This window comes from Dendropsophus ebraccatus, chromosome 5, assembly GCF_027789765.1.
Source record: "Dendropsophus ebraccatus isolate aDenEbr1 chromosome 5, aDenEbr1.pat, whole genome shotgun sequence".
NCBI classification, from domain to species: Eukaryota; Metazoa; Chordata; class Amphibia; order Anura; family Hylidae; genus Dendropsophus; species Dendropsophus ebraccatus.
Genome location: NC_091458.1, coordinates 9,054,187 through 9,078,143, shown reverse-complemented (window position 1 = coordinate 9,078,143; position 23,957 = coordinate 9,054,187). Strand labels below are relative to the sequence as shown.

The 23,957-nt window shown below is 49.9% G+C and overlaps 1 protein-coding gene across 2 annotated transcripts in view; it reads right to left on the bottom strand.

The window, feature by feature from the left end:
* Window positions 1-1,399: 1,399 nt before the first annotated feature.
* The window catches only part of STARD10 (StAR related lipid transfer domain containing 10), a 35,603-nt gene continuing 13,045 nt past the window's right edge, over window positions 1,400-23,957 (bottom strand). For both annotated transcript variants that reach the window (XM_069969461.1, XM_069969462.1), the window contains exons 2-6: window positions 8,612-8,759; window positions 8,432-8,535; window positions 4,485-4,602; window positions 4,329-4,381; window positions 1,400-2,153 (exon numbers count right to left, since the gene is read on the bottom strand). In XM_069969461.1, coding sequence (XP_069825562.1) covers window positions 1,926-2,153; window positions 4,329-4,381; window positions 4,485-4,602; window positions 8,432-8,535; window positions 8,612-8,759 — 651 coding nt within the window. In that variant the 3' untranslated portion in view covers window positions 1,400-1,925. The remainder of the gene's footprint in view (window positions 2,154-4,328; window positions 4,382-4,484; window positions 4,603-8,431; window positions 8,536-8,611; window positions 8,760-23,957) is intronic.

The window sequence follows — 23,957 nt, the reverse complement described above, 5'->3', positions numbered from 1 at the left end:
CAGTGCTGGGTATATGAGAGGTATACAGTGCTGGGTATATGAGAGGTATACAGTGCCGAGTATATGAAAAGTATACAGTCCTGAGTATATGAGAGGTATACAGTGCTGGGTATATGAGAGGTATACAGTCCTGAGTATATGAGAGGTATACAGTGCCAGGTATATGAGAAGTATACAGTGCCAGGTATATGAGAGGTATACAGTGCCAGATATATGAGAGGTATACAGTGCTGTGTAGTGGCAGGGGCACCGTCATGGCGGCACACATCTATACATTGTGGCCTCAGGAGACCATGCGGCATACATGACATGTGACAATGGTTCTATATCTCTTCTCTGTACTGAGATCTGATCACATGACGTTATAGGCCCAAAGCCTGAGGCTGCACCACTGAGACACTGATGACATCATCTCCTCCTCTGCCAGGTGTGGTGTTGTCATGGAGACGGTGGATGACACCTTACCACACACACCATTACTGTCCATGGGTTTATGTTTGGACATTAACCCTATAATAATGGTCCTGTTCTGGTGACAGTCTGAGCGTGGCGTCTGCCCCTTCAGTACAGCTGCTGTAGAAGCCATATGTTATGTAGGAAGCTGAGCTATAAGGAGCTGTTTGCAGGGTTATGGCCTTTCTATATTCCTCACCGACCTGTCAGTTTCTATCCAGGAGATGGCGCTCCTCCTCGCTGACAGGCATCGGCCCCTCTACCAGTTGTCATGGTAACCACTTGACAGCGTTCCAGATAATGGGAGACGTTCCTCTCCCCCAAGGTCAGTATTTGGCAGCTGAATGCGTAGTAACCCCTCGTGAGCCAGAGGAACGTCACAGAACCGCCATATCAGGTGACGTATGAGGTGGCGATGCCACCTGAGCAGACAAGTGATGTCATCAGTGTCATTATATGACATCACTACAGAGGGGTTGTCTGAGAATAGATCAACATGGCTGCTTTCTACCAGAAAGAGCACCAAACTTATTTACAGGTTATATTGGGTATTGCAGTTTAGCGTCTTTCACTACAATGGAGCCGAGCTGCGATACCACATAGACGCCATATTGTTCTAATCCTGAGAACCCCTTCAATTTAATGGCCCCCGTTATGTAGTCACCCAACACATGGTCCCTCCTGTCGATGCAGCTTTGGTGGTGTCTGGAAATAGCTGGCAGAATTGTGAATGCAGCTCTGGATGTGACTAGAATGTTAAGACTCCAGAGCTGCATTCACTCAATCTATTCCCAGACATCACTATAGTTTTGAGGTCTCACAGGTCTGGACCCCCAGGAACCCTGCACCACTGGCATCCATTTTTCCAGCAGAATAGTGAGCGCTGCTCTGGAGGCAAATAAGAAGAAAGAAACCATGACTGATAAATAAGAAATTCACCACGTAATTAAATAAGAATAAACTTTTAATATTTCTATGGTGAGCAGAAGTATCAGAGGGCACCGCTGCCACTGCCCCCGATGCTAGCCGCCTGCCTGTCACGTCTACGCGGAGCACGGTTATCCTGGCGACGCTGCCGCCACCTCTGCCGTAATCTCACAATCACAGAGAAGAAACAACGGGGACATAAAATTCTGATAAAACACAGTGGACGCTGCCCGCTTCTGGGGGCTTGTTACAGTGTATCAGGGTCACTGGCACTTATTATGGCGATGACCATGTGACCAGTCCGGCATCATCCTCATCATCCTCGTCTGCTCGCCCCAGTGAAGTAGTCACTGACACAAAGGAACGAGATACAAGAAGAACCCCCCGAACCTTTGCCTCTGTATAAAAATTAATTCTTCCCCTTTAAAACCTACTAACCCCCCTCCCTCCCCCACCTGGTCCTTCTCCATTGACTCTACATCTGTAAAGCGGGGGACATGAGGGATCCCCGTCATGGTATAAGAGTCTGGTGAGGGTCTGCAGGGTCAGTTGACGCTGTCCTCGTCGCTGACGTCCCCCCGGTCGTCCTTGGTCTCAGCAACAGAACTCTCGTCGATGTTTTCCAGGGAGTCGGCGTGCTGGACGGAGACCTCAGAGAGGCTGATGGTGGGGAGGCTGCTCTGCTCGGGGTACAGCCAGGGCTTATGCTGGGGGTTGTGCTTCTTCTTCCACTCCGGATACTTCACACAGGCCTTGTACATCTTCTTCATCGCCTAGAGACAGGTGAGAGCGGTGAGTAAGGGCCCTTTTACACAGAAAGATTATCTGACAGATTATCTGCCAAAGATTTGAAGCCAAAGCCAGGAACAGACTATAAACAGAGATCAGGTCATACAGGAAAGCCTGAGATGTCTCCTCTTTTCAATTCCAGTCCTGGCCTTGGCTTCAAATCTTTGGCAGATAATCTTTCTGTGTAAAAGGGCCCTAAAACCCCAATGAGGATAGCCCAATCAGCTGAGAGCAGGACTAGCTATGTACAATGTGTCAGTCTGGAGCTCACAGAGCATTGTCTACACTGGATACAGCTGAGAGCAGGACTAGCTATGTACAATGTATCAGTCTGGAGCTCACAGAGCATTGTCTACACTGGATACAGCTAAGAGCAGGACTAGCTATGTACAATGTATCAGTCTGGAGCTCACAGAGCATTGTCTACACTGGATACAGCTGAGAGCAGGACTAGCTATGTACAATGTATCAGTCTGGAGCTCACAGAGCATTGTCTACACTGGATACAGCTGAGAGCAGAACTAGCTATGTACAATGTGTCAGTCTGGAGCTCACAGAGCATTGTCTACACTGGATACAGCTAAGAGCAGGACTAGCTATGTACAATGTATCAGTCTGGAGCTCACAGAGCATTGTCTACACTGGATACAGCTGAGAACAGGACTAGCTATGTACAATGTGTCAGTCTGGAGCTCACAGAGCATTGTCTACACTGGATACAGCTAAGAGCAGGACTAGCTATGTACAATGTATCAGTCTGGAGCTCACAGAGCATTGTCTACACTGGATACAGCTGAGAGCAGGACTAGCTATGTACAATGTATCAGTCTGGAGCTCACAGAGCATTGTCTACACTGAATACAGCTGGGAGCAGGACTAGCTATGTACAATGTATCAGTCTGGAGCTCACAGAGCATTGTCTACACTGGATACAGCTGAGAGCAGGACTAGCTATGTACAATGTATCAGTCTGGAGCTCACAGAGCATTGTCTACACTGAATACAGCTGGGAGCAGGACTAGCTATGTACAATGTATCAGTCTGGAGCTCACAGAGCATTGTCTACACTGGATATAGCTGGGAGCAGGACTAGCTATGTACAATGTATCAGTCTGGAGCTCACAGAGCATTGTCTACACTGAATACAGCTGGGAGCAGGACTAGCTATGTACAATGTATCAGTCTGGAGCTCACAGAGCATTGTCTACACTGGATATAGCTGAGGGCAGGACTAGCCATGTACAATGTATCAGTCTGGAGATTACAGAGCATTGTCTACACTGAATACAGCTGAGCGCAGGACTAGCTATGTACAATGTATCAGTCCAGGCTGTAGAGCTCACAGAGCATTGATTATGAGAATCAGAACAACATATAATAAATAACTGTTGAAGGTTTCCACACTATTATACTATACTATTATATTATACTTTTATATTACACTGTTATGCTGTTATATTACACCATTATATTATACTATTAAATTATACTGTTATATTATACTATTATATTATACCATTATATTACGCTATTATATTACACTATTATACTACACCATTATATTATACTGTTATATTACACTATTATATTATACTATTATACTACACCATTATATTATACTGTTATATTACACTATTATACACTATTAGGCTATGTACACACTATGTAACAGCCGTGGTTATTATGAAAATATACGTAATATATTGCCCCCCATGGGATCCCGGCTGGAGTGTATACACATAGTATACACTCCATCCAGGATCTCTCAGGGCGCTGCGAGCAACTGACATGTCAGTTTTCTGCGGCCGCTATTCAGTGAATAGCGGCCGCAGAAAACCCTGTCAGTGCACACTACGGAGCGAGCGGCTGCGGCTGCACGCTCCATAGTGTGCTGTGGGGAGTTCAGATGTGGGCGCACGGATGGCGCCCGCATTAGAACTCTGCGGCTGCAAAGATCATTCGATCATCCGGCCAGTCTCATACGAGGTCTGAACATAGCCTTATACTAAACCATAATATTATACTGTTATATTACACTATTATATTATACTGTTATATTATACTGTTATATTACACCATTATACTATTATATAGTGATTTACAGTCACATCACTTTATGTTTCAGGGATTCCATAGACTCGGCCCTGTCTATCACTTACTTTTGGTGCCAGAAATTGTGAAGACTTGTTCACCACCCACTTAGGCAAGGAACCTAGAGGAGAGAGAAGAGAGGTGAGGGTACAGCCCTGGTCTCCGCATCCGGCAGACTACTACTCCCATCATCCCCTGCAGTAGGTCACAGGTAGGTCACTCACCTCTGGGGTCCACCTGGGCCAAGTAGACTAGGGTGCAGCTCTTGGGGCCCCCTCCCTGGATGAGGTAGCCCGTCTGTATGGACACCGCTCTCACCAGGTCTTTTTTAGGGGGATATTTCTGTAACAGAGAAAACAAAACCTTTAGCACTTGTATAAGCAGTATACAGCAGCAGGATCAGTATATGGGACTGCGGGTGATATAAAGATATAGCTATGTAGATGGTTATATGATGTAATATATAAGGAATAACTCATATACAGAGCCGTACAGACAGGGAGAGCTGCAGAGCCTTCTCCATGGTCCTGATATGGGACTGCAGGTGATATATAGATATAGCTATGTACATGGTTATATGATGTATACAGGTAACATTATATATAAGGAATAACTCATATACAGAGCCGTACAGACAGGGAGAGCTGCAGAGCCTTCTCCATGGTCCTGATATGGGACTGCGGGTGATATATAGATATAGCTATGTAGATGGTTATATGATGTATACAGGTAACACTATAAGGAATAACTCATATACAGAGCCGTACAGACAGGGAGAGCTGCAGAGCCTTCTCCATGGTCCTGATATGGGACTGCAGGTGATATATAGATATAGCTATGTACATGGTTATATGATGTATACAGGTAACATTATATATAAGGAATAACTCATATACAGAGCCGTACAGACAGAGAGACTGCAGAGACTTCTCCATGGTCCTGATATGGGACTGCAGGTGATATATAGATATAGCTATGTACATGGTTATATGATGTATACAGGTAACACTATAAGGAATAACTCATATAGAGAGCGGTACAGACAGGGATAGCTGCAGAGCCTTCTCCATGGTCCTGATATGGGACTGCAGGTGATATATAGATATAGCTATGTACATGGTTATATGATGTATACAGGTAACATTATATATAAGGAATAACTCATATACAGAGCGGTACAGACAGGGAGACTGCAGAGCCTTCTCCATGGTCCTGATATGTGAGGCTGACGGAGGAGCCGAGACCACTAAACATCCCCCCACACAGAGAGGAGCAGCCAAGTGTAATAACCTGACCTGGAGACCTGAACCTGTATACACAATGCATAGCCTGGGGCCTGCCGCACACAATCACATCCTCCCTGTATGGAGATCAGCAAAAAGGGGTCAGAGGAGGATGGAGGACGAGACTCTGGGGGAGCAGAAATTGTGTCACTGAGCCAATTAGTTATATAGATCCAGATCTCTGTGGAGAAACATGGCCGGTAAGATGGATCCAGATCTCTGGAGAAACATGGCCGGTAAGATGGATCCAGATCTCTGTGGGGAAACATGGCCGGTCAGATGGATCCCGATCTCTGTGGAGAAACATGGCCGGTCAGATAGATCCAGATCTCTGTGGAGAAACATGGCCGGTCAGATGGATCCCGATCTCTATAGAGATACATGGCCGGTCAGATAGATCCAGATCTCTGTGGAGAAACATGGCCGGTCAGATGGATCCGGATCTCTGTGGAGAAACATGGCCGGTCAGATAGATCCAGATCTCTGTGGAGAAACATGGCCGGTCAGATAGATCCAGGTCTCTATAGAGAAACATGGCCGGTCAGATGGATCCAGATCTCTATAGAGAAACATGGCCGGTCAGATGGATCCAGATCTCTATAGAGAAACATGGCCGGTCAGATAGATCCAAATCTCTATAGAGATACATGGCCGATCAGATGGCTCCAGATCTCTGTGGAGAAACATGGCCGGTCAGATAGATCCAAATCTCTATAGAGATACATGGCCAATCAGATGGATCCAGATCTCTGTGGAGAAACATGGCCGGTCAGATAGATCCAGATCTCTGTGGAGAAATATGGTCAGTCATATGGATATAGATCTCTGTGGAGAAACATGGCTGATCAGATGGATCCAGATCTCTGTGGAGAAACATGGCCGGTCAGATGGATCCGGATCTCTGTGGAGAAATATGGCCGGTCAGATGTATCCAGATCTCTGTGGAGAAACATGGCCGGTCAGATGGATCCAGATCTCTGTGGAGAAACATGGCCGGTCAGATAGATCCAGGTCTCTATAGAGAAACATGGCCGGTCAGATGGATCCAGATCTCTATAGAGAAACATGGCCGGTCAGATGGATCCAGATCTCTATAGAGAAACATGGCCGGTCAGATGGATCCAGATCTCTATAGAGAAACATGGCCGGTCAGATAGATCCAAATCTCTATAGAGATACATGGCCGATCAGATGGCTCCAGATCTCTGTGGAGAAACATGGCCGGTCAGATAGATCCAAATCTCTATAGAGATACATGGCCAATCAGATGGATCCAGATCTCTGTGGAGAAACATGGCCGGTCAGATAGATCCAGATCTCTGTGGAGAAACATGGCCGGTCAGATGGATTCAGATCTCTATAGAGATACATGGCCGGTCATATAGATCCAAATCTCTATAGAGATACATGGCCAATCAGATGGATCGAGATCTCTGTGGAGAAACATGGCTGGTCAGATGGATCCAGATCTCTGTGGAGAAACATGTCCGGTGAGATGGATCCAGATCTCTGTGGAGAAACATGGCTGGGCAGATGGATGCAGAACTATTTTTTACTTTCTCCCCAGCCTCACAGTCCCCAGATATTGATCTAATAGACATCTCTGGGATGAGGTAGGACGGGTTCCTCAGGACCACCATCTAATGTAAGGGAGATATTAGTGCAGATCTGAAGTCTAAAGGTCCAACCCGCTATAACATAGGGGGCTCTATAAAAGTCACAAGTCAGAGGAGATAGATACATAGTGCAATATAGTGACCACATAAAGAGTGCACAAATGTGGTCCCTCTCAGTGCATATAGGACATGGATGCATTGTGCCTCAAACAGGGCCCAGCGCCATAGTGCGACACTAAGAGCGATAACACAGAATAAAGAAGAATAGCGCCATCTCAAACCGCCTGTGGAATCACCCCGTCCTATCTACTACCTTATGCTGGTGAAGCTTCTTTAGATCACCGCTACCGCTCTACTGCTCCCGTGACACAGAGCACAGCGCAGCGCAGACCCGGCACCGGCTATTCTCAGCTTAAATATATCACTCACTGGATTTTTTGTGTCAAGCTGAGATTGAACGTGACCTAGATATATAAAGAACTATGAGCCGCACCGCCGCACAGGATAATAATATCAGATGGTGACAGCGCCAAAGACATCAGACGCACTAATACAGATGGTATCCTGTGCGGGCGGAATAAAGCTCATGTTATACCAGCTGTATATATATATATATACACACACGAGATACCCGGGTTATACCAGCTGTATATATATAATTATATACAGGAGATCCCCAGGTTATACCAGCTGTACATATATAACTATATACAGTATATACCCAGGTTATACCAGCTGTACATATATAATTATATACAGGAGATACCCAGGTTATACCAGCCGTACATATATAATTATATACAGGAGATACCCATATTATACCAGCTGTACATATATAATTATATACAGTATATACCCAGGTTATACCAGCTGTACATATATCATTATATACAGGAGATAGCTGTACATATATACATTATACCAGTATGGCTCATGTTCTAGCACATTATACCAGTATGGCTCATGTTCTAGCACATTATACCAGTATGGCTCATGTTCTAGCACATTATACAAGTATGGCTCATGTTCTAGCACATTATACCAGTATGGCTTATGTTCTAGCACATTATACCAGTATGGCTCATGTTCTAGCACATTATACCAGTATGGCTCATGTTCTAGCACATTATACCAGTATGGCTCATGTTCTAGCACATTATACCAGTATGGCTCATGTTCTAGCACATTATACCAGTATGGCTCATGTTCAAGCACATTATACCAGTATGGCTCATGTTCTAGCACTGTGTATATGGCAGCACACACACTCACCGCGTGCTTCACAGAGTAGTTCATGATGATGTAATCGTTCCCCATTGGCAGCCAGGAGCGCAGGGTGATGACATCACGATTCTTCAGCGGTTTCGGACACTTCCCTGAGGAGCAGAGGACGGACATAGGGGTCAGGTTTTAGCTCCAAACATGGAGGAGACTTTGCACTTATAAACCTACAGGCGTAATATCCAATATCCGCATTGACCGTCAGTTTCCCGATATCAAAGGTCTCGATGACGTTGCTGTCCCACTTCTTACGATATTCCACATCATGCAGAACGTCATAGAGGATCTCAGCCGAGATGTCTTTACACTCCATCCGACACTGCAGAGAGAAGAGAGAGGGGGTCACTATATAGAGAGGAGAGAGAGGGGGGGCAATATACAGACAGGAGAGAGAGGGGGTAACTATACAGAGAGGAGAGAGGGGTCACTATACAGAGAGGAGAGAGAGGGGGTCACTATACAGAGAGGAGAGAGAGGGGGGGCACTATATAGAGAGGAGAGAGAGGGGGGGCACTATACAGAGAGGAGAGAGAGGGGGTAACTATACAGAGAGGAGAGAGAGGGGGTCACTATACAGAGAGGAGAGAGAGAGGGGGTCACTATACAGAGAGGAGAGAGGGGTCACTATACAGAGAGGAGAGAGAGGGGGGTCACTATACAGAGAGGAGAGAGAGGGGGTCACTATATAGAGAGGAGAGAGAGGGGGTCACTATATAGAGAGGAGAGAGAGGGGGGGCAATATACAGACAGGAGAGAGAGGGGGTAACTATACAGAGAGGAGAGAGGGGTCACTATACAGAGAGGAGAGAGAGGGGGGTCACTATACAGAGAGGAGAGAGAGAGGGGGTCACTATACAGAGAGGAGAGAGAGGGGGTCACTATACAGAGAGGAGAGAGAGGGGGGTCACTATACAGAGAAGAGAGAGAGGGGGTCACTATACAGAGAGGAGAGAGGGGGTCACTATATAGAGAGGAGAGAGAGGGGGGGCAATATACAGACAGGAGAGAGAGGGGGTAACTATACAGAGAGGAGAGAGGGGTCACTATACAGAGAGGAGAGAGAGGGGGGTCACTATACAGAGAGGAGAGAGAGAGGGGGTCACTATACAGAGAGGAGAGAGAGGGGGGTCACTATACAGAGAGGAGAGAGAGGGGGTCACTATACAGAGAGGAGAGAGGGGGTCACTATACAGAGAGGAGAGAGAGGGGGGGTCACTATACAGAGAGGAGAGAGAGAGGGGGTCACTATACAGAGAGGAGAGAGAGAGGGGGTCACTATACAGAGAGGAGAGAGAGGGGGGTCACTATACAGAGAGGAGAGAGAGGGGGGTCACTATACAGAGAAGAGAGAGAGGGGGTCACTATACAGAGAAGAGAGAGAGGGGGTCACTATACAGAGAGGAGAGGGGGGTCACTATACAGAGAGGAGAGAGGGGGTCACTATACAGAGAGAAGAGAGAGGGGGGGTCACTATATAGAGAGGAGAGAGAGGGGGTCACTATACATAGAGTCCCAGTATACAGAGAGAGGAGTCACAGTATACAGAGGCACCCCAGAGACCAGATACTGGAGAGTGAAGGCACTACATATATACTCCCCACCTGTGTCTTCCCATGGGCTGAAGAGCTTACACTCTGATCCTCTATCACCCTCACACACTGTGGCAGATTACGGCCGCACCATAACCCAACTCTATAATGTCCTGCAGACGTCCCCAGAAGAGGGATTATACAGATCAGCTAATGGGATTATCACATGATACCGAGCGCTAATCCCAGATTACACCTCCCCGATGTACAGATCTGCTGATAGAGATGGGAATCCCCGCCCCAGGGGGGTCTATCCCGGCGCTCGTCACACTGTGCTCGGAGGATCATGTTAGGATTACCAGTGTTTAATGGCGGCAACATATTCTACAGCACTGTACAATGTGTGAGCCCCCTCCCCCAGGCACAGAGGCTTATACTGAGGTCACTGGTGAGTATACGGGTCATTGGCGGAGATGGAGGTCACTACTGAGCCTGACAGTGATCCCCCCTATTCCACCGGGAGAAACCCCCACATCCCACGGGAGACACCCCTACATCCCACCGGGAGACACCCCCACATCCCACCAGGAGACACCCCCACATCCCACCAGGAGACACCCCCACATCCCACCGGGAGAAACCCCCACATCCCACCGGGAGAAACCCCCACATCCCACCGGGACACACCCCCACATCCCACCGGGAGACACCCCCACATCCCACCGGGAGACACCCCCACATCCCACCGGGAGAAACCCCCACATCCCACCGGGACACACCCCCACATCCCACCGGGAGACACCCCCACATCCCACCAGGAGACACCCCCACATCCCACCGGGAGAAACCCCCACATCCCACCGGGAGAAACCCCCACATCCCACCGAGACACCCCCACATCCCACCGGGAGACACCCCCACATCCCACCGGGAGAAACCCCCACATCCCACCGGGAGAAACCCCCACATCCCACCGGGAGAAACCCCCACATCCCACCGGGACACCCCCCCACATCACACCGGGAGACACCCCCACATCCCACCGGGAGACACCCCCACATCCCACCGGGAGACACCCCCACATCCCACCGGGACACACCCCCACATCCCACCGGGAGACACCCCCACATCCCACCGGGAGACACCCCCACATCCCACCGGGACACACCCCCACATCACACCGGGAGACACCCCCACATCCCACCAGGAGACACCCCCACATCCCACCGGTAGACGGCACCACAGAAACAAAATATTTTAGCCAGATAAAGCCCCCCTCCTCTAGTCCACCCTCTAGTACCTTCTCTAGTCCACCCTCTAGTACCTTCTCTAGTCCACCCTCTAGTATCTTCTCTAGTCCACCCTCTAGTATCTTCTCTAGTCCACCCTCTAGTATCTCCTCTAGTATCTTCTCTAGTCCACCCTCTAGTATCTTCTCTAGTCCACCCTCTAGTATCTCCTCTAGTATCTTCTCTAGTCCACCCTCTAGTATCTTCTCTAGTCCACCCTCTAGTATCTTCTCTAGTCCACCCTCTAGTATTTCCTTTCTTTTTATCTTAGGATATATATGTGGTGTCCCACCACAGGTGTTGCTATTGGTTACACCCTTCGCAAAAGTCTGTACTCATATGTGTAAGTGGTAGTGTAGCAGTACCAAAGTTTTACCACTAGATGTTATAGCAAGTATGTGTGCCTAGATATTGCATGGCTGTAGAAGTTAAAGGGTTATTGTTTTTTTTGTGTGTCACATGGATCTGTACACCAATGAGAGTTCTTTCTTCTTCTTTCCTATCACCTCTCTCCTTACATCTTACACACGCACTCCTCACCCACTCACAGCACACCTTACATGCGCTGTAGAAAGGAAGTCACATGGGTGGAGGAAGTGTAGGATCTTTTCTATTTTGGATTCTGTAGAGGAAGGACGCAAGCTAGATTGCTCCCTACAGCAGCCTAGTTGAGCCCTGGCTCCTGCCAGATCCCCCAGTCAAGGGAGTTGTGGTCCAGACGTTGAGCAGAGCACATGCACACGCTAGACCCAGACCCAGTTTCCCTCGAGCAACACTACTAAACACAACACAGTCGCTACTAGAGAGGAAAAGTCAGGGATCATTTCAACCCATGCCGAGAACAAGGAACACAGTGCAGGACACTATCCATAAAAAGTAAAGGAACTGATCAGGATAGAGCAAAGTTGCTAGAAGCCTAAGCACTTTATCTTGCAGCGCGAGTGTAAGCAGGAAACCCTCAGCATACCACTCATCCCAGGTAACAAGGTCTGGGGCTTGTGTCACCCTCTAGGACGGGTCAACCGACACTGGTGGGCAATAGGTGGTACAAAGACCAAAGAGTCAAAACACAGGCACATGTATTCTCTCTACTTTCACGTATTCTACTTCTTTTACATTGGAAGTTCTGGTAGAGCACGGTACTACTTGGGTTGGGACTCTCTCGACATCCTCCTCTCTACTTTTCTGAACTTTCTACCTCTCAGCACGCAGCTCAGCCAGCACGGCTGTATCTTCTGTTCCACTCATAGTACAGATCTAGTCTATGAAGTATAAAGTACCCTATGAAGGCAAAGCTGTATTACCTGCTTCCTACATCAAGTAAACAGATTTTATTTATTGTAACGGGACTCTGTGGTTCTTCACTAAGCACCTGCACCTGAATACACCCCCTTGGGACATCTCCCCTTTCTGTGGGTGGCAGTGCCAATAGTCTGGGCGGGTCACAACTCCACTCTGGACCACCGTGATAATTGCCCAAGGGACCCCCAAACGGCCCGGCCGGACACTGTCCACAGGGGAGAGGGTATAGCCAGCCCATTAAAATAAAAGCAGGTGTGCCAGCATACCTGTGTGCCCATCCAGCACTGGCGTCACAACAAATTACCACCAGGCAGGGCTATACCTCAGCCAACCACCACATAACCTAACCATCTGGCAAGTGACTGTCCGCGCCTGTACACCAGAGGTCACTATATATATATATATATATATATATATATATATATATATATATATATATAATATATATCTCAATCAATCAGGCAGATTTACATTCTGTTAGTGTAGATTTACCAACCACATCTGCTGGAAGTTTGTTCCAAACATCTACCTACCAACCCTTCTCCTCAGTAATCCTAATTATCTGCTCTTATTCTGTATATATGGACACTGCACAGTACCACTTCTCCTGTCCTGTATATATGGACACTGCACAGTACTACTTCTCCTGTCCTGTATATATGGAGAGTGCACAGTACCACTCCTCCTGTCCTGTATATATGGACACTGCACAGTACCACTTCTCCTGTCCTGTATATATGGACACTGCACAGTACCACTTCTCCTGTCCTGTATATATGGCCGTTGCACAGTACTACTTCTCCTGTCCTGTATATATGGACACTGCACAGTACCACTTCTTCTGTCCTGTATATATGGACACTGAACAGTACCACTTCTCCTGTCCTGTATATATGGACAGTGCACAGTACTACTTCTCCTGTCTTGTATATATGGACAGTGCACAGTACTACTTCTCCTGTCTTGTATATATGGACACTGAACAGTACCACTTCTCCTGTCCTGTATATATGAACACTGCACAGTACCACTTCTCCTGTCCTGTATATATGGCCGGTGCACAGTACCACTTCTCCTGTCCTGTATATATGGACACTGCACAGTACTACTTCTCCTGTCCTGTATATATGGCCGGTGCACAGTACCACTTCTCCTGTCCTGTATATATGGACAGTGCACAGTACTACTTCTCCTGTCCTGTATATATGGCCGGTGCACAGTACCACTTCTCTTGTCCTGTATATATGGACACTGCACAGTACCACTTCTCTTGTCCTGTACTGTATATATGGCCGGTGCACAGTACTACTTCTCCTGTCCTGTATATATGGCCGGTGCACAGTACCACTTCTCCTGTCCTGTATATATGGACACTGCACAGTACTACTTCTCCTGTCCTGTATATATGGACAGTGCACAGTACCACTTCTCCGGTCCTGTATATATGGACAGTGCACAGTACCACTTCTCCTGTCCTGTATATATGGCCGGTGCACAGTACCACTTCTCCTGTCCTGTATATATGGCCGGTGCACAGTACCACTTCTCCTGTCCTGTATATATGGACACTGCACAGTACTACTTCTCCTGTCCTGTATATATGGACACTGCACAGTACTACTTCTCCTGTCCTGTATATATGGACACTGCACAGTACCACTTCTCCTGTCCTGTATATATGGCCGGTGCACAGTACCACTTCTCCTGTCCTGTATATATGGACACTGCACAGTACTACTTCTCCTGTCCTGTATATATGGCCGGTGCACAGTACCACTTCTCTTGTCCTGTATATATGGCCGGTGCACAGTACCACTTCTCTTGTCCTGTATATATGGCCGGTGCACAGTACCACTTCTCATGTCCTGTATATATGGACACTGCACAGTACTACTTCTCCTGTCCTGTATATATGGCCGGTGCACAGTACCACTTCTCTTGTCCTGTATATATGGCCGGTGCACAGTACCACTTTTCCTGTCCTGTATATATGAACACTGCACAGTACTACTTCTCCTGTCCTGTATATATGGACACTGCACAGTACTACTTCTCCTGTCCTGTATATATGGACACTGCACAGTACCACTTCTCTTGTCCTGTATATATGGACACTGCACAGTACCACTTCTCTTGTCCTGTATATATGGCCGGTGCACAGTACCACTTCTCTTGTCCTGTATATATGGCCGGTGCACAGTACCACTTCTCCTGTCCTGTATATATGAACACTGCACAGTACTACTTCTCCTGTCCTGTATATATGGACACTGCACAGTACTACTTCTCCTGTCCTGTATATATGGACACTGCACAGTACCACTTCTCTTGTCCTGTATATATGGACACTGCACAGTACCACTTCTCTTGTCCTGTATATATGACCGGTGCACAGTACTACTTCTCCTGTCCTGTATATATGGCCGGTGCACAGTACCACTTCTCCTGTCCTGTATATATGGCCGGTGCACAGTACTACTTCTTCTGTCCTGTATATATGGCCGGTGCACAGTACCACTTCTCTTGTCCTGTATATATGGCCGATGCACAGTACTACTTCTTCTGTCCTGTATATATGGACACTGCACAGTACTACTTCTCCTGTCCTGTATATATGAACACTGCACAGTTCTACTTCTCCTGTCCTGTATATATGGACACTGCACAGTACTACTTCTCCTGTCCTGTATATATGGACACTGCACAGTACCACTTCTCCTGTCCTGTATATATGGCCGGTGCACAGTACTACTTCTCCTGTCCTGTATATATGGACAGTGCACAGTACTACTTCTCCTACCCTGTATATATGGACACTGCACAGTACCACTTCTCCTGTCCTGTATATATGGACAGTGCACAGTACCACTTCTCCTGTCCTGTATATATGGACACTGCACAGTACCACTTCTCCTGTCCAGTATATATGGCCGGTGCACAGTACTACTTCTCCTGTCCTGTATATATGGACAGTGCACAGTACTACTTCTCCTACCCTGTATATATGGACACTGCACAGTACCACTTCTCCTGTCCTGTATATATGGACAGTGCACAGTACCACTTCTCCTGTCCTATATATATGGACACTGCACAGTACCACTTCTCCTGTCCTGTATATATGGCCGGTGCACAGTACTACTTCTCTTGTCCTGTATATATGGCCGGTGCACAGTACCACTTCTCTTGTCCTGTTTATACAGCTGGTGCACAGTACCACTTCTCTTGTCCTGTATATATGGCCGGTGCACAGTACCACTTCTCTTGTCCTGTATATATGGCCGGTGCACAGTACCACTTCTCTTGTCCTGTATATATGGCCGGTGCACAGTACTACTTCTCTTGTCCTGTATATATGGCCGGTGCACAGTACCACTTCTCTTGTCCTGTTTATACAGCTGGTGCACAGTACCACTTCTCTTGTCCTGTATATATGGCCGGTGCACAGTACCACTTCTCTTGTCCTGTATATATGGCCGGTGCACAGTACCACTTCTCTTGTCCTGTATATATGGCCGGTGCACAGTACCACTTCCCCTGTCCTGTATATATGGCCGGTGCACAGTACCACTTCTCCTGTCCTGTATATATGGACAGTGCACAGTACCACTTCTCCTGTCCTGTATATATGGCCAGTGCACAGTACCACTTCTCTTGTCCTGTATATATGGCCGGTGCACAGTACCACTTCTCCTGTCCTGTATATATGGCCGGTGCACAGTACCACTTCTCTTGTCCTGTATATATGGCCGGTGCACAGTACCACTTCTCCTGTCCTGTATATATGGCCGGTGCACAGTACCACTTCTCTTGTCCTGTATATATGGCCGGTGCACAGTACCACTTCTCCTGTCCTGTATATATGGACACTGCACAGTAACACTTCTCCTGTCCTGTATATATGGACACTGCACAGTACCACTTCTCTTGTCCTGTATATATGGCCGGTGCACAGTACCACTTCCCCTGTCCTCTCTTTAGCACCGGTCGCAGCCTATTGATCAGCATCGGTTACAGTCGCCACCATCACTAATGATAAATGACTGGTCCCAGTGGCTGTGTTGCCGTGGCGACGTCTCCTTGCGCTCGGTGTAGACAGTGGGTGCCAGGGGCCACATCCTAGTGCCCTAGAAATCTCCAGGACGCAGCTCCGGAATCTTAAGTGGGACGAGACAGGGAGACCAGGGTGAGGGAGGGTGAGGGAGCAACCACAGCTCTATAGACTGCCCCTTTAAATGGTGACTACAGCACCAGCCAGCCCAACATACAGGTATACAGCACCACTGGCAATGACGGTCAAAGGGGCGGAGCCACGACAACTTCCAAAGTTATTTTCACCTCTAATGGAAAAAAGTCAGTGAGGTCGTTCAGTATTGAGCCGGATGAAGAAAACGAGAAGAGAGCGATAATGTGATATAAGAGGAAGAGGAGGAGGGGGGGGGGGCAGCGTCCTATATCCTGCGCCCCACCGGGGATCAATACAACCAGCACAGGAACCTGCCTGCCCACCGCGAAGCTCATCCTAAACTGTGCGATACACTGCTCAGCGGCTGTATCTCATCCTAAACTGTGCGATACACTCTGCCCACCGCGAATCTCATCCTAGACTGTGCGATACACTCTGCCCACAGCGAATCTCAGCCTAAACTGTGTGATACACTGCTCAGCGGCTGTATCTCATCCTAAACTGTGCGATACACTCTGCCCACCGCGAATCTCAGCCTAAACTGTGCGATACACTCTGCCCACCGCGAATCTCAGCCTAAACTGTGCGATACACTCTGCCCACCGCGAATCTCAGCCTAAACTGTGCGATACACTCTGCCCACAGCGAATCTCAGCCTAAACTGTGCGATACACTCTGCCCACAGCGAATCTCAGCCTAAACTGTGCGATACACTCTGCCCACAGCGAATCTCAGCCTAAACTGTGCGATACACTGCTCAGCGGCTGTATCTCATCCTAAACTGTGTGATACACTCTGCTCAGCGTCTGTAGCTCATCCTAAACTGTGTGATACACTCTGCTCAGCGGCTGTAGCTCATCCTAAAGTGTGTGATACACTCTGCTCAGCGTCTGTAGCTCATCCTAAACTGTGTGATACACTCTGCTCAGCGGCTGTAGCTCATCCTAAAGTGTGTGATACACTCTGCTTAGCGGCTGTAGCTCATCCTAAACTGTGTGATACACTGCTCAGCAGCTGTATCTCATCCTAAAGTGTGTGATACACTCTGCTCAGCGGCTGTAGCTCATCCTAAACTGTGTGATACACTGCTCAGCAGCTGTATCTCATCCTAAACTGTGGGATACACTCTGCTCAGCGGCTGTAGCTCATCCTAAACTGTGTGATACACTCTGCTCAGCGGCTGTAGCTCATCCTAAACTGTGTGATACACTCTGCACAGCGGCTGTAGCTCATCCTAAAGTGTGTGATACACTCTGCTCAGCGGCTGTAGCTCATCCTAAACTGTGGGATACACTCTGCTTAGCGGCTGTAGCTCATCCTAAACTGTGTTATACACTCTGCTCAGCGGCTGTAGCTCATCCTAAACTGTGTTATACACTCTGCTCAGCGGCTGTATCTCATCCTAAACTGTGGGATACACTCTGCTTAGCGGCTGTAGCTCATCCTAAACTGTGTTATACACTCTGCTCAGCGGCTGTAGCTCATCCTAAAGTGTGTGATACACTCTGCTTAGCTGCCGTATATAATCATCATGTGTCACTGTCTACCTAGCCTCTGTATCTAATCCCTCCATGTGTAACACTGTCTGCTGAGTGTAACGCCCGGAGTAGTGGATCCACTGGGCCGGCACCAGCGATGGCACAAACCTCACCAGGGAGCGGAGTCTAAGGGGCCGCTGGTTTTCACCAGAGCCCGCCGCAAGGCGGGATGGACTTGCTGCGGCAGGCGACCCCCAGGTCGCTACCCCTGGCTTGGTTGCTGGTGTCGGCAGGCGAGGCGTGGCAGGAGATGGTACAGGCAATAGTCTGCAGATGAGAGAGCACGTGACTGGCTGGACACAGGAACAGGTGGAGTGACAGGGGAACAGGAACCAGGAACAGGGACAAGGGACCAGGTAACGGACAGGACTCAGGAACAGGGACTAGGGACCAGGTAACGGACAGGACACAGGAACAACAGGGAGCTGGGCCAAACGCTATGGGAAGCATGTAGAGGCTCCAACACAGGGGACAGGGCATGCTGGGATTTATAGGGGAGTGATTGGTGCAACTACCAATTAGGAGCGCACTGCCCCTTTAAATCTGAGACAGCCGGCGCGCGCGCGCCCTAGGAGGCGGGGACGCGCGCGCCGGCCGGCACAGCGAGAGACAGGAGCGTGGAGAGGTGAGGCGCCCCCCGGGGCCGAACGTGTAGCAGCGCCGGGTCCCTGCACCGGGACCCCGGCAGCTGCATGAGATGGGGGGAGGTCGCGGCGGCGGCCCGGAGCATGGGACGCCGCCGCGGCCGTGACAGTACCCCCCCCCTTTGGCCTCCCCCTCTTTCTAACCTGCAGGAACCCTTTGATGAGATCTTGGTCCAGGATGTTAGCCTCGGGTTCCCAGAACCTCTCCTCAGGACCAAATCCTTTCCAGTCCACCAGGAAGAACCTTCTCCCTCTGACAGTCTTCATGGCCAGAATGTCCTTAACAGCGTAGACGTCGTCAGAGACGGCTTGAGGAGCAGAGAACGAAGATCTATCGGAGAACCGGTTCAGGACCACTGGTTTTAAGAGGGAAACATGGAAGGAGTTCGGAATCCGCATAGTGGGGGGTAGGCGGAGTTTGTAGGTGACAGGGTTGATGCGTCTTAGCACCGAGAAAGGACCGAGGAATCGAGGGCCCAACTTGTAGCTGGGGATCTTGAGTCTGACATATTTGGCCGAGAGCCAGACTTTGTCACCTGGGAGAAAATTCGTGGCAGGTCTCCTCTTCTTATCAGCCTGGTCCTTCATGCGTTCAGAGGCTTTGAGTAAGGACTGTCGAGTTTGTTCCCAGATCGATTGCAGGTCAGATAACAACTCCTCCACGGCTGGGACTTCAGAGGATGGAGAGAGAGGCAGAGGAGGACGAGGATGATGCCCGTAGACCACATAGAAAGGGGACTTGCCTGTGGAAGTCGAGTCCAAGTGGTTATAAGAGAATTCTGCCCATGGGAGTAGATCGGACCAGTTGTCTTGGCGGCTTGAAACAAAATGGCGTAGGTAGTTGCCCAGAATCTGATTGACTCTCTCCACTTGCCCGTTGGTTTGAGGATGATAGGCCGATGAGAAGTCCAGCTTCACTTGGAGTTGCGAGCATAGGGCACGCCAAAATTTAGAGACAAATTGAGAGCCTCGGTCGGACACAATGTGAAGAGGAAGTCCATGCAGGCGAAAGATGTGTCGGAAGAACAACTGAGCCAGACGAGGAGCAGAGGGCAGACCAGGAAGGGCCACGAAGTGAGCCATTTTAGAAAAGCGGTCCGTCACCACCCAAATAACTGTATTGCCCGCAGATGGAGGTAGGTCAGTGATGAAATCCATCCCAATGTGGTGCCAGGGATGATCCGGGACTGGCAAGGGCAATAGTAGGCCGGCAGGTCTTAGACGGGGAGATTTATTCCTGGCACAGACTGCACAGGAAGCCACAAAATCCTTGACATCCTGGAGTAGATTGGGCCACCAGTAGTGACGGGAGATCAATTGCCCGGTCTTTTGGGCTCCTGGATGCCCGGCTACCAAAGAGGAATGCCCCCACTTCAAGATGCGTTTACGGAGTGCGGGGCGCACATAAGTCTTCCCGGGAGGCAGACTCTGCAGAGCAGAAGTGGCAACTGGTACTAGGCGGTCGGGAGGTATTATGTGACGAGGAGATTCCTCTTGCCCCATGACATCGGATGCTCGGGATAATGCATCGGCCTTTAGATTCTTCTCGGCTGGACGGAAGTGGATGGTATAGTTGAACCGAGAGAAGAAGAGGGACCACCGAGCCTGCCTGGGATTGAGGCGTTGAGCCGATTGGAGGTAGAGGAGGTTCTTGTGGTCCGTGTAGATGTTAACCGGGTGTTTAGCCCCCTCTAATAGATGACGCCACTCCTCCAGTGCCAACTTAATGGCCAGGAGTTCACGGTCCCCAATGGTATAGTTCCTCTCGGCAGGGGAGAAAGTCTTAGAGAAGAACCCACAGGTTCTGGTCTTGCCTGATGTGTCCCTTTGCGAGAGAACGGCTCCTGCGCCCACAGAAGAAGCATCGACCTCGAGAGAAAACGGCCTGGAGACATCCGGGCGGACTAGGGCAGGAGCGGAGGCAAAGGCAGACTTGAGGCTATTGAAGGCTTGTTCGGCCTCTGGAGGCCAACGTCTGGGGTCCGCCTTCTTTTTAGTGAGAGCCACAATGGGTGCGACCAGGGTAGAGAAGTGAGGGATGAATTGCCGGTAATAGTTGGCGAAGCCCAGGAAACGTTGGATAGCTTTAAGTCCCACCGGGCGTGGCCATTGAAGGACAGCTGCGAGCTTGGCTGGATCCATTTGTAGGCCCTGATCGGAGACGATATAGCCAAGAAATGGAAGACTGCGCTGATGGAAAACACACTTCTCAAGCTTGGCGTATAGATGATTGGCCCGTAGTCTTCGTAGAACCTGACGCACTTGTGCCACATGAGTCTGCTGGTCCGGGGAGAAGACCAAAATGTCGTCCAAATAAACAATGACGCAGACATAGAGGAGGTCTCGGAAGATATCGTTCACGAATTCCTGGAAGACCGCTGGGGCATTGCATAGGCCGAATGGCATGACCAGATATTCGTAGTGCCCATCCCTGGTGTTGAAAGCGGTCTTCCATTCGTCTCCCTTACGAATTCGGACCAAGTTATACGCTCCCCTGAGATCCAGCTTGGAGAAGATCTTTGCTCCACGAAGACGGTCGAATAGTTCCGGAATAAGCGGAAGAGGATAGCGGTTTTTAACGGTCACCTTATTTAAACCCCGATAGTCTATGCATGGGCGGAGGGAACCGTCCTTCTTCTGAACAAAGAAAAATCCGGCGCCAGCTGGAGACGTGGATTTGCGGATGAAGCCCTTTTGTAAGTTCTCCTGGATGTAGGAGGACATGGCCTCAGTCTCGGGCACAGAGAGAGGGTATACTCGACCACGTGGAGGAGAAGCCCCAGGAAGGAGGTCTATAGGGCAATCATAGGCCCGATGAGGTGGTAGTGAGTCCGCCTCCTTGGCCGAGAAAACATCGACAAAGTCTTGGTAGTCCTCCGGTAGCCCGGATAGAGGCTTGACACAAGCAGGTGACCTTGTAGAGCACTTGGGTTGAGGAGATCTCAGACACCGGTTATGACAGTCCTGACCCCAGCTGAGAACCTCCCCAGTTCTCCAGTCCAGCTTAGGGGTATGGATTTGCAGCCAAGGAAGCCCCAGCAGGAGGTTGGAAGAGGAATGGCGCAAGACATAGAAGGAGATCTTCTCCTGATGTAAGGCTCCCACCTGGAGGACTAGGGGTGCCGTCTGGCTGTACACCGCTTCGGTAAGAACCTCCCCCGTAACCGAAGAGATAGACCGGGGTTGGGCTAGCTGGATCACGGGTAGCCGCCATCTTTGGACCAACGAAGCAGAGATGAAACTGCCAGCAGAGCCAGAGTCGATGAGGGCAGTAGTCTGGAAAACTTGCCCAGAGGGTGTCTGGATGGAGACGGGCATAGTCAACCTTGGAGAGGTGGCATTCACACCTAGGGAGGCCTCTCCCACCGGACCTAGGTGCGGGCGTTTCCCGGACGCTGAGGGCGTTGGGGACATCTCTGCCGATAGTGATCCGCGCCACCGCAATAGAGGCAGAGATTCTGGTCCAGTCGACGGTTCCTCTCATCAGTCGTCAGGCGAACACGTTCCACCTGCATAGGAACCTCTGGAAGCGACTGGGACATAGGAGCAACAGGATTCTGGAACACCGGTGCCAGCCGAGGATGGCGACGGGGCAGACTCAGACGCCGTCCTTGCCGGACCTCCTCCTCTCTCTCGGAAAACCTGGTGTAGACTCTGGTAGCCAGTAGAATAAGATCGTTCAAGGAGGTAGGCAGATCCCGGGCAGCGAGCACATCCTTCACTTGGCTGGACAGGCCCTTTTTAAAGGTGGCAATCAGCGCGGCCTCATTCCAGTCTAGTTCCGCAGCCAGGGTGCGGAACTGGATGGCGTAGTCACCAACGGAGGAAGTCCCTTGGGATAAATTGAGGAGAGCAGTCTCAGCCGAAGATGCACGGGCAGGTTCCTCAAAGACAGAGCGGAACTCGTCCAGGAAGATTCGAAAATTGGCAGCAACCGGATCATTACGGTCCCATAGTGGCGTGGCCCAGGCCAGAGCTCTTCCCTCCAATAGGCTGATAATGAAAGCCACTTTAGAGCGCTCGGTGGCAAACTGACTGCTTAAAAGTTCGATGTACATAGTGCATTGGGTCAGGAACCCTCTGCACAACTTGGGGTCACCTCCATATTTACTTGGGAGAGCCAGTCGTAGTTTTGAAGAGGCTGCCGGAGGTGATGACTGCTGAGCTGTGGTATGCTGTTGAACGGCTGCAGTCAGTTGTTGAATCAGCTGTGACTGTTGCTGAATCTGTTGAGCTTGTAGGGCGACCACTCGGGCTACCTCGCGGATATCAGGCACCTCGCCGGGATCCATGGTTGGAGCCTACTGTAACGCCCGGAGTAGTGGATCCACTGGGCCGGCACCAGCGATGGCACAAACCTCACCAGGGAGCGGAGTCTAAGGGGCCGCTGGTTTTCACCAGAGCCCGCCGCAAGGCGGGATGGACTTGCTGCGGCAGGCGACCCCCAGGTCGCTACCCCTGGCTTGGTTGCTGGTGTCGGCAGGCGAGGCGTGGCAGGAGATGGTACAGGCAATAGTCTGCAGATGAGAGAGCACGTGACTGGCTGGACACAGGAACAGGTGGAGTGACAGGGGAACAGGAACCAGGAACAGGGACAAGGGACCAGGTAACGGACAGGACTCAGGAACAGGGACTAGGGACCAGGTAACGGACAGGACACAGGAACAACAGGGAGCTGGGCCAAACGCTATGGGAAGCATGTAGAGGCTCCAACACAGGGGACAGGGCATGCTGGGATTTATAGGGGAGTGATTGGTGCAACTACCAATTAGGAGCGCACTGCCCCTTTAAATCTGAGACAGCCGGCGCGCGCGCGCCCTAGGAGGCGGGGACGCGCGCGCCGGCCGGCACAGCGAGAGACAGGAGCGTGGAGAGGTGAGGCGCCCCCCGGGGCCGAACGTGTAGCAGCGCCGGGTCCCTGCACCGGGACCCCGGCAGCTGCATGAGATGGGGGGAGGTCGCGGCGGCGGCCCGGAGCATGGGACGCCGCCGCGGCCGTGACACTGAGCTGCTGTATCTAATCCTATAA